Source organism: Amphiura filiformis, chromosome 17 (genome assembly GCF_039555335.1).
Source record: "Amphiura filiformis chromosome 17, Afil_fr2py, whole genome shotgun sequence".
Lineage (NCBI taxonomy): Eukaryota > Metazoa > Echinodermata > Ophiuroidea > Amphilepidida > Amphiuridae > Amphiura > Amphiura filiformis.
The window spans coordinates 31823366-31840423 of NC_092644.1; the positions used below are offsets into that span (position 1 = coordinate 31823366).

Genomic DNA, 17058 nt, shown 5'->3' on the forward strand with positions numbered 1-17058 from the left:
CAATTATGTATTAATCTAGATAGATCTGCACAACCCTTCAAAGAAAGATGACTGCACACAAAAGACATCACACACAATTCTGTTTTTTCTGATAGTTATATCAGATGTATTGTATTGTATTGCAAGCACTCTGTCAATCCTAAAGTTATAACAAAACTATAAAACTATGCAAACTAAAAGTATTTCACTAGATACAAACATACAAAATGCAAATATTTCCAAAACACAAAATGAATAGACAAATCAACTTTCAGAAAAAGTTGTCTAAAATGTTGCTTTAAATTATACTTTTCAATAAATTATCTATCACATATAATTATTAGTTTTCACAGTACATTAATTTGCATTTGTTATATACTGTCAACATCCAATAAAATGTTTATTCTACATCCATTAAAATGTTCAATATCCAATAAAATGTTTCTCTTTAGATGTTAACAAACTTTGATGAAGGTAAGTCAAATTATTGAAATTAGTACATGAAAGAATGATAATTTCTGCACGTCATTTGGAAAAATTAGTATTAATTACTTAATACTTTTATTATTAAAGATACTTGACAGCCTCCCATTTCATTATTACTCCAGTGAAATAGAGGTACTGGCTAACATGTCTACACCTGAACGGTGAGCCCAATTCCCTGAAAATACCATGTATTTTTTTTATTACACCACATTTGTGAAAATTGTAAGTTTCTTTTTGAGCCCAGTTTATCTCAACTGTGTCACTTTTTACAAGAAACACAAAATACAATGCAAAATTTGTTACTTTGGTCCAATGAACATAATTATACTTGTATTGAAAAAAAAAAAAAGACTTTTATATTGGCTATGACTAACAATCAAATTTCTCACATACAAATACCCATTAAATTGCATTAATTTTTGAGGTTCTCTAGTGAACAACAAGGTAGTGAATGCCTACAGAAACTGAATTCATTTATGTAATCAACATAGCCAATACTACATTATGGTAACATAATGTAATTATTATTATTACAGGAAGATGAAAAAGGCTTGGTACAACTGCATTTTAAATGCCCTACAAAAATGGTACCAATGACATTCTTAAAAAACAAAATCACACTTTTTAGTATCCATTCCACCTTTTTTGTTAATTTGATTGTTAAAAGAACGGACAAATGACAGTGAATGCTGTGGTTTGAAGACCACTTGCTATGGAGTATCGTTTGATTATCACAGTCATTCATATTATAATTTATTATCATTTTATTTTGTAAATTAAATCTAATACTGGAACTGAAATTTGCAACTCACTTTGCTATGTTGCGTCCGAAAACATTGGACTTCGTCAGGCATCTGATTGAAGATGTTGCGCCGTCACATGTGATGACGTCAGACGGCGAGGAATGTCTTGTAATGCCGGGTCCCATGCGTGTGACAACTGGAAGCGGAGTCCCCCTTTCTTCGCTGTCTGACGGGATCACATCTGACATCACAGCAGATGCCTGACGAAGTCCGATGTTTTCGGACGCAACGTAGCAAAGTGAGTTGCAAATGTCAGTTCCAGTATTAGATTTAATTTACAAAATAATGTTTTGAACTACTGGATGAATAATCTACACCAAGATTTATTATTATTTTGTTGATGTTATTTAGTTTTATCCAGTACTATACATGTACTCATCATGTGGTCACAAGACCACTCACAGAAATGATTTATACACATGTACCACACTGCCCACTTAGCTTTATCAAATCACAGCTTATATAGCATGTACCTTTTACAATTCCCTTTGCAATACATAGCTTATACACATTTTTACATTTCGACAACTGTATAAAATGACATGGCCTCATCACATAATTTTAAGTATATCAAATCAAAGGATGCCCATCTTTTTTTTTTTTTTTGGATCGAGAAGATCAAAAGTTTTCACAATACAAAACAAGTCCCATACACCCCATATGGAAGATGTGACATTAACCTTCTAGTAGAAGGTTAATATAGAAGTTCTACACAGGGAGTGTGCATTTCAAATGGGGTTACCAGGGTGACTCGCATTTGAAATCTACACCCCTGTGTAGGAGATTAAGATCATGTCTTCCATAGGGGTATATGAATTTCAACAGGAATAACCCAATACGCATTGTTTTGCTTTGTTTACTGTACATTATATTTTCTATGTCCAAATCCATGACCTCATCTACTAAGACATTTGTTCTGAAATCTGAATTGATATTGCCCAAGAATAAACCACATTTAACCACTCCTTTACTTCAAAAGTTGAATTTTTGTCGAGTTGTTTTCATGATATACAAAAACTCTGTGTGTGAGGATTTCAATGCAGCATAATGTGGAATGTACAGCACAAAAACTGATAGTCAAGGCACAAAGTATATAATACAAGCTCACTTGGTCACACAATTACATACTTTAAAATACAAGATCTCAAGTCATAACCTGAACCCCCTAAACATAAGAATCTCGAAAATACAAAATCTGTTAACACATACATGTAAAACCTAATTTAGCACTAGCGTTTTAAAGTCACAGGCATAAGTGATAAAGCTAAATGAATTGTATGTCGCTAATACTGATTGTGATGAGAGTACTCAACTTCTTTTGTAACTTACTGTTCTGAGCAACACTTTTAAGTGGCCATAAATTTAGAACCGTAAATCCACTAGATCGAATTTACACTGAAATCAAACAATGAAATTTACAACTGAATTTTGACTTTGCTTGACAAACGTCTCATTTTGCTTGAACGTATCAGTATACTGACCTGATACCACAAATTCATATAAAATTTGAGGCAATAATAATTTTATGTTAACAAGGTTGCACTGTAAAATCATATTGAGAAAATTTTATGATCGATCATGGACATACTAAATAATACGTCCATGGATCGATACACAACATAACGTCGGCCTACTACGCTAATTGCCCAAGTCATTTTTTGTAATTTTGAGCACAAAGTACAAAATATGGTTCAAGCATGCATTAAACATTTATTCACCAATCTTTGCACAAGAACAAATGATTTAGATACAAATTAAAGGAAAAAAAATCAAAAATAATTTGGGTGATTAGCACATTGTAATCCCCCTAATTATTTTTATGTAACTGATGCATACTTGAACGGTTGAACCACATTTTGGACTTTGTTCTCAAAAAATAACGTAACCAATTATCGTAGTAGGGTGACGATAAGTGATAAGTAAAGGAGCATGCAGAACAAGTTTGTAATTTGAAATGGGCCTTTCCAGTTGAAATCCATATGTGCCCCCTTTGGATCACATGACCTAAAATCCGAGATCTACACCCTTGAGTTAGCCTTTCAACAAGGCTCTGCCTGGAGCACCGTAGTGGGAGCGCCACCTACATGTATATCGCAGCTCATGACAGCCGCCCCCCTAGGATCAAGAGGTCTTTGATAAATTTTTTTTCCCTTGCTCGCCCCTATGATCGCGAGGTCTTTGACAAAGAATACCCTTGAGTGGAAGATTAAGGTCATGTCTTCCATGGAGTATGGATTTCAATTAGGTTATGGCAAAACAGTTTCAAAGCTTTGTGTCACAAAAAAAAAAAAAAAAAAAAAAAACCAAGAAAACAAAAACTTGATTGATCTTGTGTTTCATTGATTTCATTATAGGGTGTTAGGTATGCAAAATCAAATGTAATATTGATAGTGAAGCATGCCACTACAAATATTTAGTGGTAGAATTTCACACGAAAAGTAGGGTCTGTCACCTAAAATCTGTACATAAAGTTGAGTTTGTTTTACCTCATTTTCCCTTCACTATTATTAGTTATAATCTCTATAGCACATCAACAACGTTATAATTTTATCTATCCTTTGTACATTTGTGCAATCATAACACTCTCCAATTATTACAGTTCTACATTTAAAAAAAACACAAACAAAAAACACAACAATAAGAAACATGGTAAATAACCAACTTTCATCTGATTAGACAGTCTACTTTTTACAACCAATCATTGACAAATGATTTAGTGTCAATATCAATATTCTAATTCTTTTCTTCTACTCTGTTCCATGTAATGTTCCAATACCTTTTTGTTTATTTTGTCACATTCTGGGGTTTTATTCCAAAATTTAAAAATAAAATGGGACTACATTTTCAAAACAAAAAAGCATCTGTTTCAAATGTATTTATTACCATTGAAATCTACTCACCGAACGGCAATGTTTTTCAGGTGGGTTATGAGGTACAGACTGGGTTAGGCACTCTTCATGAAATCAATAACATACCGTAAACGTTCGCCTAATGGCGCTATGGGCTCCCTTGTCATAGCTGAAATTTTAGACACAGACTAAAAGTGCCCTCCCATAAAAATCCTACATGCAAATAAAGGCACATACCCTTAATTCTTGTTGGGATTTTTAGAGGAGGAAGCTATTTATTTGTACATGAAATTTACTCCAAGGCAAAGGAGCCCAGGGGTGCTAAAATAGGCGAACGTTTACGGTAGTGCATGAACACACCACCTACCAGTCTACATAATTTAAATAAAGCAAAGCACTATCTATCAATGGATATTGCACGGTTGCACCATCATGTACAAACCTACATTAATATGTGACCGTTCACAACAAATGGCCTGTAATGTTAGCGTTTTCACTTTTTGAGATATTGGACAGGCAAATTTTCATCAAAATACACTTTACAATGATAGTAATTTCATGTCCTTGTTGCTTGTTTGCAAAGAAGACAAAAATCAGTAAGAGTTGAGAAATCTTTATTTTTATCGGTTTTTGTGAAGTTTGATGGACTGTATCTCAAAATAAGCTAGACCCACATTACAGCCCATTCGTGGAAGATGGTCACCATCGTACTTTGTGCGTTTTCGCCCATTCACATACATCTATGCACCTTCTAATCATGCACACAATATATAACATAAGTAAAGAGACTAGACTTAATTGAGTCTGGACTCTGAAATTTGAATACCCCCTGCAGTGCATAATGCTATGGTAAATCCCAGGGACTGTCTTTTGAGGAGAGCGAGAGCAATTGCTCTCTACTTAAATCTGATAGGAGAGTGATTTTTAGCTCTCCTTGGTTGACAATTCCTCTCCTTACTTTCTAAATTGTAATTGCTCTAAACAGCTGTCCTTGAATGCTCCAGAGGAGCTATTTCATGCTCTTCGAGCTATTTAATGCTCTTCTGCAAATTCCAAAAGATAGCCCCTGAAATCCACCATGTACTAGATTGTCATACACACCAGAGACTATTACTCCCACATTTATGAGCACAAAATCCCGAATCAAACAGTAACTTGCACCTTTATACTTGAACGTTACATGTATAAAGTTTAAGTCTTTGACCTCTTTGGATACAACAAATATTTAACAATAATACCGGTTACAATACATGTAACAATATCGGTAACCATAATAACTTCTGTGTAAAAATATGTTTATAAATACACCAATCTGTTTAAATATGCAGTACAAAATAACATCTGTCCTACTTTGCAATTTCGTCTTCAGAAGACTTAGCTGTTTGCAATCAAAGATTTTATCTTGGTTTTTACAAAAAGCATACGGACAACACACTAACCCCTTTTATTTCTGTGTAGTTTAAATAATGACACAGTTACCAGGATTCAAATTCAGGCACCAGAAGTGAGAATTGTAAAACTGAGCCATGCAAGCTCTCCTCAGGCTTATGCCCAGGGCAGGGATGAGAACAAGAATTGAAATAATTTCCTGAAACTGCTTTAACATTTCCTGAAAGTGTGTATTTCCCTATACTTTGTACAGGGAAGTTCCAAGCAAAATTTCCTGAAATCAGCAAATTTCCTTAAGATGAATATCAGGAACTCAATTATTTCACAATCGAATCAAACAGGGACGGCGCTGGGGCTCAATCTTATATTGCCATACACCAATGCATCAGAGTCTATTATATGATTTATATCTAATGCCTTGCTGATTGAAGATTATGTATAATATTATACATGTATTATACATTTTGAAGCTAATTTTAAATCAGTTTTGTTCACTTCAACAGGGCACTTTGTTTACCGATTTACAATGCAGAGAATACAACTGTGACATTAAATATAGCACCATACCCAGTTTTAAAACATATATTATGAATTCCCAACACTGTGTCTACACAATTGTCATATTGCATGCTTCGAACTTAGCGTCTTAACGTAAGCGCAATATACAACGGCACACATTTGTATAACAATACAAAATACATATAAAATGCAATTGATATCGCCAAACATTAATTTGTAAAATACTGAGCACAGACCGTGTCTACAGAATTATATTGTCATGGTTGTTTTCTAAAAAAGACTATAACCATTTTTCGTCCTGATGTGGCACAGACATCAACGCATTGAGGCAGCAGCATTTATGCGGCATCTTTAAGCCACATGCATGTGTACACAAGCGCAACAAGCAAATGCTACTGCTGCACCCAATGAAATGTGCACTGACGTTACTGCCACATTAGGGTGAAAAATGGTATAATCCTAGATGAGTGAGATTACTATGATACATTAGCAATCCACAGAGACATCCTCCTGAAACAAAATGTCCCCAGTATTCCTGCCAAATATGATCAAATTGAACGTCTTCTTTAGTCATTGCACCAACAACTGATCAAACAAACTGTAGTTTTTTGGTCGTAGGTTGTTCAGTAGACTTCTGGTTACAGTATAGGCTATAAATAGCTCATAGGTTCCGCCATTCCTTCCCAGGTTGGTTTACAGTAACATCTGATGTGTCCAGTTTTAGCATGTGCATTTGGACTGTCAAATATGAAAGAAAATCAATAATTGGCAATTATGTTACCTATAATGGTATGTATGTAGCTCTACAGACAATTTGCTATAGAAGCTGTTCCCTCTTCTTTTTTTGACTATATCTGGATGAACAGGAGTGGGTGTGGCACATGTAAGTTCATTTCAGTTTTGCTACTTCTCTCAGCAAGTATGGGTAAAACAAACTTCACTCTAGTAGTAATACAGCGGTTTTCAACTAATTTGCTTTGGGCCAGGGGGCCAAATTCATTTCAAAGATATGTGTTTGAGGACCAACTGTACATTTCAGAGCAATTCAAGGGCCAACCACATTTGCCGGATATGGCCCACACCCCACAGGGCGCGCATTGAGAACACCTCCTCTAAGAAATAAGCCCTATCACCATTGTACATGTAACTTTCGGTTTTTGAGAGCAGTTTTGGGACACTTTGACTTCTGACATATCGGGGAAATTGCTGTAATTATTATTAATTTATTTATTATAGTCATAATGTTGTCATTAAAAATATTTAAATAATTAATTTGTTTAATAATAATGTTTTTGGGGTTTGTTTTCATTCTTTTAAAACATTTTTGATTCTATTTTGTACGCACAAAAAAAAACATTTTTCTGAATTTTCCCAATAGGTCAGAGGGCAGTGTCCCAAAACTGTGGCTTATTGTAAGTCTATCCATGTATAGTTTTTGTACAGTAGAAATGATTTAAACCCCTACTTTACTTTGAAACCAGTTGCTTTTACAGGTCAAAAATGACCATAGTCTTCCACACTACACAGGGAGTGTAAATTTATTTGAAATCTACACCCCCTGTGTAGAAGATTAAGGTCATGTCTTCCATGGGGGGTGTATGGATTTCAACTGGAATGGCCCAATGCAGTCATTGTACTTACCCAGCCATTGGCACAGCAGCGGAAGCAGGTAGGCATCTATACTGGTGGTAGTCAGGAGCGTAATCTGTATCCATGGCGATTCGTGCTTGTTCTAGTTCATCAGCCATTTTTAACTGGTTCTCCTGAGGTACTGCCCAGTAGTCATTGCTCTGAGATTGGATTTCCTGAAAATTAAATTATGATGTTAGAATCATTCATTATCACTCCCTGATGAGGCCAAACAAATTGGCTGCCCTCCACGATTGATCGAAAAAATTAGAAAGCTTGTGACATATTTTTTCTTCCAATCACTTTTTTCCAGTTTGTTTTTATTAAATTTTTGTAATCACCAGAATCACAATGAGCATGATGAGGGAATTCTCATTATTGACTATATCACTACCCCTACTACATGTATACCACTGGAAACTTCTGGCTACATAATGTTTATGTACCAAAAATTTCTTGCAGATTAATTCGTTTAGCCAAAATATCGTCAAATTTGAAGGAATTCTGTCGGTCCAACATCCGGGCTACATGTATCTCTAGTCTCGGGCCCAAACTGCATGTGGCTCACGGTTTGTTGTGCACAACAGAAACCGGCTGTGAAGGAGGCTACATAGCGATGTTGTTGGAGTGACATTCAATTTCGGAAAAAACAACACTCGACCATGGAATTTAATTTTAAGTTTGTCAGTATATAAGCGGTAAATCAAGTAAGTTTTTTCCACTCTGAAGACTTAGAAAGCGGTTGTTTGATTCCACTGACTATTTGCGATCGAAATTTACATAACACCAATGACAGAAATCATCAACAAAAATCGAATCAGGGACTTGTTTTCACTCGAACATCATCAACCGGAAGTGACGTGACACGGACCGACAGAATAAGCTACAATGTATTTTCATGGATATCTATTGAAAAATGTCATAAAAAGAGGATGCTAGGATCACGAAATACTCCTTTTTAAGTTTTTACGGTAACCATAAAATTTGCAAAAAGTGTTCACCTGCAAGAAATTTAATTGACTTTGAAGTTTATCGGCTCGTTTTGCAACAGCTTCTTCATGCAACCTCTTCTGCTCCGATATTTCAGATTGTTCTCCGCTTTGTAGCCTAATACACTCTTGAGAGTGTTGCCAGTTCCTTGATTCAATATTATCATTCACACACATTTCAGTGCCATTGTTCATGGGTAGTCTCTTTTGTTTACATGCTGATGGCATGTCGTCATCTTCGTAAGGCGAGGCGGCACGACGTTGGCACGGTGTTTGACTGTTGGGAGGTGCTGAGGCAGTGTGGTTGTCATGAATTGGCAAGTGTAGCTTGGAATGAGGATGGGTATCTGTTTGTAGAGGACTTGGCACAAAACATGGTCTTTTTGCTATAGACTGAAAACAAACAAAATCACAAGAACATCATTGTCAAATCGCAGATCTTGGAAAGAAATGTTGGGAATGTCTTACAGGCAATGATTGAGTTTTAAGGCGTGCGAGTGCGATCACACACCTTACATTGCTATAGATCCGGGTGCGCAGCAATTTATAGCACACTTCAATTCCTAAACTTCTTATTGAGTGCAATTTAAAAGCACGCCTAACAGCCCACCTTGACATCGCCAGAAGTGTGATTTGTAGCATGCCTGTTCTTTTCAAAACTCAATCCCTGAGAGGTTCAAATAAACAAGGACCCACCTGTTAGTGTTAAACCTAGTTTACAGCTGTAGGCCTACATGTAATCTGTGTCCTGCTATCAAAAGAGCATGTGCATGTTTTGCTTTTAAGTTGAGGACCCTCCAAGAAATCTTGGCATTTGGTCCGCTGGCAGACTGGGTGACTGGCAGTTGTTAATTTTGATCGAGGTCTGATAAATGTTGCTCGCTTTTCCTCTCCTTAAAAATCCAATCTGTGATTTAGACTACTTTTCAGAAAATTGCTGATTACTTTGGCCTGGCAGGCATAACATCAATGCTTTTTAAAATGAAGAATCAAGTAAAAAGGAGCTGTTGGGAACTGCTTATCCACAAAAATAACATGTGTAGTTAAATTCAAATTTGGTTAAATATTGGCCTGATCTTTCAGTTCAATCAGCAAGATCATTATCAACTAGGCAGACAGATTGAATGAAGTTCAAAACTGTACATTCATAAAGTTTAATCAGTCTTTTGGTATATTCCCATATAACATGGATATGGGTGACCAGGGCAAGCATAGACCTCCGTAAGGACCATCAAAATCGATAATAATCAATAAATCGACTACGGTATCTAATAATATTGACATCACCGATTTCACTTTCTGAAGAAAATCAATCTAAAGTGCCGATAATGAAAAACAAACTTGTATCCAATAATCAAGAAAAAAGCTTATGACAATATCATACCCTACAATGTAGTCCCAAGGCAAGATAAAACTCAGGCATGAACTTATACATTTGTGTAGCACATAGTAATGGATGAATGTACTCTAGTTTCATGAGTCAAAGGAAAATTGATTATCAAAAAAATGAGGGGCCAATATCAATTTTGTTTTTATCATTACGGTCCTTAGACCTCCATACCTGATCTGTTGTATCTAATGGCTCTGAATGACCATTGTGCTGGAATTTCCTTTTGGTTCCATACACTTGGAAGCACGGTTGTAGTCCCCAAGGAAACTTTAGATCTGCTGCCATCATGGAAGATCTGCACAAAATTTAATAAAAATTGATACATTGGAAACTGATATATGGTCGCATGTCATAAGTTGGGTATGCAAAAAGGGTGGAGGGATTACACTTTTCTGAAAATTGCGTTACAAATTTGATTGGCTTTCCGTAACCCCATATCCTACAGCAGTGGTTGATACCTCATTTTAAGCCTAATTTTATACTCTTTCAATCTACTGAAGCATACAATTATACATTATTCAGTAAAAAAATCACATCAGTTGAAATGAAAAATGCCAGGGGTGGAGGAGCAGGCGGATGTGGAGCAGGCGGATGTGGAGCAGGCGGATGCGGGATTGTGCAATAGGGCCTATGTGAAAATTCACATGTCAGCATGTCAAAACTACTGGTTACTTTTTCAAATCTAGTGAGGGTATGATGTATTGACAGCTTTGAATGTTGAATTTGTATAACTAAAATAATTACTGACTACTTAAGGTGGTACTACACCCTCTGATAAATTTTGTGACTAATTTTGCATTTTCTCAAAAAGTAACTTCAAAATTACTACATTTTGTGTACACACTGGTAACAAAAGTTATGTATATTATTGGGGCAAGGAATCCAATATACTTTCAGTGATTCAAGACAAGGGGTTCATTTTCATTACGGTATATAAGTTAAAAAATGAGGTACATTCTAGCGGTACCTCTTTTATCATAAATAAAGTATACCGCTTATCTTGAGTCACTGAAATTCCAGTGTAGTAACTTGATTCCTAATACCATATAATTTACATAACTTTTGTTACCAATGTGTTATTATTTTTTGAGAGAAATGCAAAAAATATTCACAAATTTATCTAGGGGTGTAGTACCACCTTAAAGGAGTATTTCGTGATCCTAGCACCCTCTTTTTATGACATTTTTTAGTACATATCCACGAAAAAAGCCTATTCCGAAAATTTCAGTTGATTCCGATTATGAGTTTGCGAGTTCTGCACGATTATGTTTAATACACTACTCCATAGACAATGCGTTGTAATTTCGTTCTGGTGCACCAGAGCGAAATTCAAATTTCACGATATCTTTGCAAAACGAATTAATCTGCAAGAAATATTTTGTACATAAACATTATGTAGCCAGAGGTTTCCAGCGATATAAAAATCTCAACTTTTTTAAAGAAAAGTGGGGGATGAGGCTGTGGATCACGAAATGCCCCTTTAAATGGTTATATGTTTTATTTTATTTTCATTTTGAATGAAATCCTAGTTGAATTTCAGTATTTTTAGCAACATGCTAATGTACATTTCTCTTCTTGATATTCATTTCCTTAAAATAATAGAATAATCGTCTCGCTAATTACTCGTAAAAAGGTCATTGACCTTCACAATGTAATTGACATACGTACAATTATTTTACATAGTTCATTTGAAGCATTAATGTATTGAGACCATACCCTCCAAATCTGATGACATTATTGCATAAAATAAAAAATTTACAGTCATTTTTGTAATTGAGGTCCGATTTGAGAAAAACTCATTTGAAAATTGAGATTTAGACGCCTGTGTATTAATTAATTAGTAATTAAGCATTATCTCATAAATTAAGCATGTGATAAGGTTAAAAATGGTGTTAATTATTAGAGGTTGTCAATATATACAACATATCAAAAAATAAATTTTTTGTCATTTTTGACCATGTAATGGAAATTGTACCCAACTCATGACATGCGACCACATTATACATGTAGGCCTACCGGTAATCACAATTTTAGTGGCATTGGTCACTACCAGGACCCAACTACATGTACATGTATAAAATTACATCTTTTTCTTGTTAAAATCAGATACCACACTGAAAAAATGTTTCATGAGGCAAAACAAGCCAGGGTCTTAGCTAGCCACCCGTCTGGCAGTCATTTTAGACGGCCAGTTTGTTCCTGGGACGGGCAAAATTAATGCCTTTGACAGATGCTATATCATATTGTATGTTTTGAGAAGCTAACTGACCTTTTTAGTAGATCAGGTTTGTAGAACAAGGCCATATCAGCACATATTTGAACTCTTTGAACCCCCAATGAGCTATATAGATGTCTGGTAAATGTTTTAAAGATCAAATTTGGACAGGCAATTTTATTCAAATGACGGGCAACCCTCAATGTCTAGCTAAGACCCAGAAACAAGCTCTTTTTATTTTCTTTCATTATTATCTGCAAATGAAGCCAGCTGACAACTGGTTGGTTTTTGATAAGATGGGTCACATTTACACTTCAAACTATTACTTGGCCGGTGAACGCTCCTTTCATTTTGCTGCTCCAGCTGTTTGGAATTTGATTCCAAACAGCCTCCGTTCAAAAAGCAACTTAAAACTCATCTTTTTCTTTTTGCTTTTCTAGATTTACAGATGTAAACTTGTTTGTCTATATTGTGCACCTTGAGTTCTTTTAATTAACAAATTAAAAATTATTTTGTTGTTGTTGAAAAAACGTAACTGCACATACGGTACCGGTAAGTGACATTTTTTTAACAGAACACAACTCTCCACTACACGACTAAGTTGGACAAAATAGCCCTGAAACATGTAGCGGAAGATGGTAGTGGTCCCCAATAAGTTTATCCGTACCGCATGCTTGGAGATTGGGAGCCAACATGACACAGCGAACTGCAGGAAGGTTTTTACCCGCAGTAATTGAATTTGTGAGGCAGTACAAGTTTGCTATTGTCTGGGAAATGTACACAAGAAGTTCCCACCGTAGCGAGATAGACACCCATATGATGAAGAATGTGACGGCGCGGTGGGATGTTTCTCACTAAATCATCCCCCCACTTTTCTCTAAAAATTTGAGATTTTTATACCTGGAAATTAATCTCTGCTATACAATGTTTTAAAATATGACTATGTACAATATATTTACCAGAATGAAATTACAACACATTCATGACATTGCATCCTTGCGAGTCATATAGTCATCATTGACACTGTCTATACGTCTATGGACCCGTGTGTAGCTTGTGTAGTGTAATACACATAATCATGCATAACTCGCAAATTATGCAAAATCAGAATCAACTGAAATTTTGGGAAATAAAGCTTTTTTTGTTACATCTATCATGGTGTCTGTGTATTATATATCGTGGTCTAGTCCGGATAAATCAGACCCAGAACAAAATATTAATTTCTGACATGATCCTGTTCTGGGTCTGAACTGTTTCCATATGAAATCTTGCATGCTTGATGGCAAATTGGACAAAAGAAGCACATGGTTCTACGTCAGAGGAGGCTTAAAGGCATTCCTACAATGCACTATGATTGGGAAATTTGATCAATATAACCTAATTTTAAAGGCAAAGTCCCCATTGCCACACACACAAAATGGTCATTTTAAAACTGCAGCCAACGAGCTAATAGTTGAGACTTAGGACTGATATTTGATTTTCTTACAGGAAACATTCATATTGTTCCACTGCATTAATTTTATTCCTAAGTCTCGATGTTTTGAATGTTAAATAATAGGATGAAAACACCAGATATTTGCACACAATCCAATGCAAGGTATGATCAACTGTGACCACATGTGTACAAAAGCCAGACATACAAGGTCAGAAACCCCATTGGGTTGTGGGAATGTCTTTAAACATCCTCTGGTTCTACGTGACAGCTTTTTAATCCCTATTCATGTTACGTGAATCACGCTATTGTGGACCATCTTTCTGATACTTGAGTGTTTGGACAAGCGCTGCGGAACGTTTTTTTGTCTACCTCTCTGTTTGTAAACAAACCAGGTCCAGGAGGTCGAAATCGTCCTCCTCGCCGAATACGAAAGTCAGCGTAATAGTACGGCACTAAAGTTTTTTTTTTTTAAACTTCCGTGGTCCGGGTACGCGCTGGTGAATTGCGATCGCGTAGTTTTGACATTGGTGGCTGCTCCGCGCTTCGCTGAAGAATAATGGGTCAGCGGGTGTGTTGTCAAGTGCATTGATCAGCCAATCAGCGTGATTGTTTATTGCTTTTTGCGTTTACGCTCATGTACGCTTGAACCGCACAGGCATAACCACGGAAGTTTAAAAAAAAAAAAACTTTAAGCGTGGTCGTGGATATCTGTATCTACCACCAGACCTAGCCAGAAACATCATGGCCCTGTTCCTTCCTCACTAGGGCCATGAATGCCCCTACGTACGTAAAAACGGGGCACCGAGAAAACACGTCGCGGTGATGACGTCACACTGACAGCATCTATTTTATAGGAAGAGTTCAAAACACGGCGACGATAACAGTCACAAGTCTGGTCTTTTACATCCTCAAATGTGCTCAAAATTTACGAACATGCACCAAATATGTTTTGTTTAAGTCTCATCTTCACGTGAGGAATGGTAGGAAGTGGTATTTATTAGGTATCCCAGGCAAACCTTAGTTCATGAGTTAACACATTTGCTAGTCAGCGAAATTCGCCGAGACCGGGGCCCAAACACAATGCATTTAATTAATTATTTACATAGAAATTTGAATTTTTTTCAAGAATAGGTCGGTGAAGGAAACCTACATAAATATGTTTTCTATACTTCACTTGACCCAAATATATGATTTTTATGGTGATAATCAAGTCGCACATGGAATTTTAGAGGATTTTGATAGCAGTTCCATTAAAAAAGTTGCTATCGCCATGAGACTAAGATCTAGAAACACCCCTAAATCCCATTTTGGGGAATTTTGCTAGCAGAATCTTTTTGATGAAAGTCAATCTTTGACAAGATGTAACTTTGTTATGGAAAGTGCTATGACAAAAATGTTTTCAGTTTTGGCTTTCTTTACTCAAGGGCTTTAATTTGATATGTAAAATGATGCAGTTTGATGGCAAATTTGAATTCACTAGGCCTAGCATACCTATATTTATGAGAAAAGTGGTATTTTATGTGTACCCTGGACCAGATATGCTAGCCTCAGGAGTCTCAGACCTTCGTACGGAGAAGGACAGTGGAAATCGTATACTAAAATGCAGCAAACCTTTTACGAGCGCGACTACCGTGATGTTGCAAATTCGGCGCTAACAACGCGTACGGCGCACAGTTCATTCATAAATTTCCACTCAGCAACAACAGATCGCCTCTGCAGCCAATCAGACACAAGTCGCGTAACGCAGTAAATACTGTGACGTATCCTTACAATACGCGGCTCGTCAAAGGTTTACTGCATTTTAGTATAGTGACGGAGGTGTGAGTACCTCGGGCTACACCAGACCAAGTCAGGTGATGTCTACTGAAATTTAAGTGAAAAATGTCATAAAACATGTAAAATGAGGATGGGTCACGAATTTAATTCAACTTAAAAAAATGCAACACAGGAAAACAAAATACTTTCACTTTCACCTTATTACATTTACAATTACAATGTTGTTTTTTTAAGCCCATTTCTTTGCCATGTTTGCTGCAGCATGCTGACTTACAATTTTGCGTGTATTTTTTAAGCTTTCTCTTCTTCACCGATGCGATGAAAACAACGTTGTAAACGCTTAAACAATATCAACGCTGACAAAGAGGTCATCAACGAGCTAATATCGAGCTGACAACTACTTCACAATACACACGCTAATAACACAAACACGCCGTTTCCTTTTAAAACAACGGGGGAAAATCCGTATCATTCAATTCAATCAGCTTCATTGCCGGTCTTTTGTTGATAGCTTTCAATGCGATGCATGGCAGGTCAATTTAGTACCCAACCAATCAAAACACTGCTAAGAAATTCCCCTGCTCGCATTGAGCAGTTACAATATTTTTGATTGGTCAGGAAGTACAATAGTATTTTAAACTCAATTAATTATGCAAATATAATTAAGACAAAATACTTAACAGCTGAATTTGCTAATGTGATTAATAAAACTTAAGTGATTGATTAATTGGCAATCTTTGAATTTTAGGTTAAAAATTATAGTTCCATCATGCAATGGGAACTAAATTGGACGCCATGAAAAGGCGTCTGCTAATGAGAAAGGCGTCTGCTTTTGCTATTTTGATTCAGGTTTTTGATTCAAAATTCAATTCACTTGCCACTAAACTTAGGCCTATTTAGATTCGATTCCAATTTGATTCTCCACTTCATAATATTTGTTTATTCAATTCCAATTCGGATAGCTCTTCGTAGGCCTTAAAAACCAACAAAACTGACAAAACAAACAAAAAAAAACAAAACAAAACAAAACAAAAAAAAAAATAAAACAAAACAAAACAAAACAAAACAAAACAAAACAAAACAAAACAAAACAAAACAAAACCAAAAAAAAAAAAAACCAAAAAACCCCAACCCCCAAAAAAACAACAACCGTTTTTTAAAACCAAAAATGAGCATTTAATGCTCATCAATTGATTACATTTAATTGTTGAATGAACGAGTTGTTGAATGAATGAATGAATGAATTGTTGAATAAATTAATTGTTAAATGAATGAATGTCTTGAATGATTGAATGAATGAATTTACCCGGATGAAAATTTATTACGAATTTTATTAAAAATATGTTATTATTAGTCATGATGAACCCATTTCGTTGAACTCAAAATTATACTGATGTTTATTAAAATTAAAGTATTCAATAGTAAAATGGTCATAAAGAGTTTTAAAAACTAGGGCCTATAGGCCCTACCCGGTATCAGATGATTAGTGACAATAAAAGTAATTGAATGCAACATTATCTTGCATAATTATAATGGCTCACTTTAATACTGAACAATTCTGATTTTGGAATCAAGTTTTATTGATAGCGAACCCCGAAA

General features: G+C 35.7%; 1 protein-coding gene and 2 long non-coding RNA genes across 3 annotated transcripts; 1 reads left to right on the top strand and 2 right to left on the bottom strand.

Moving 5' to 3' along the window:
• Window positions 1-282: 282 nt before the first annotated feature.
• LOC140137637 (uncharacterized) lies at window positions 283-3561 on the bottom strand. Its single transcript, XR_011856876.1, has 2 exons — window positions 3461-3561; window positions 283-3293 (listed from the first exon to the last, which is right to left on the bottom strand). It is a non-coding gene; the product is annotated as an uncharacterized lncRNA (long non-coding RNA).
• A 9-nt stretch (window positions 3562-3570) lies between these two features.
• On the top strand, window positions 3571-3903 carry LOC140137638 (uncharacterized). The gene is made up of 2 exons (XR_011856877.1): window positions 3571-3646; window positions 3740-3903. It is a non-coding gene; the product is annotated as an uncharacterized lncRNA (long non-coding RNA).
• Window positions 3904-6280: 2377 nt separating this feature from the next.
• LOC140137635 (uncharacterized) lies at window positions 6281-15983 on the bottom strand. The gene is made up of 5 exons (XM_072159372.1): window positions 15734-15983; window positions 10205-10328; window positions 8656-9036; window positions 7667-7830; window positions 6281-6763 (listed from the first exon to the last, which is right to left on the bottom strand). Exons 2-5 carry the CDS (start codon window positions 10319-10321, stop codon window positions 6676-6678), a joined length of 750 nt encoding a protein of 249 aa, XP_072015473.1. The 5' UTR covers window positions 10322-10328; window positions 15734-15983; the 3' UTR covers window positions 6281-6675.
• Window positions 15984-17058: the final 1075 nt, after the last annotated feature.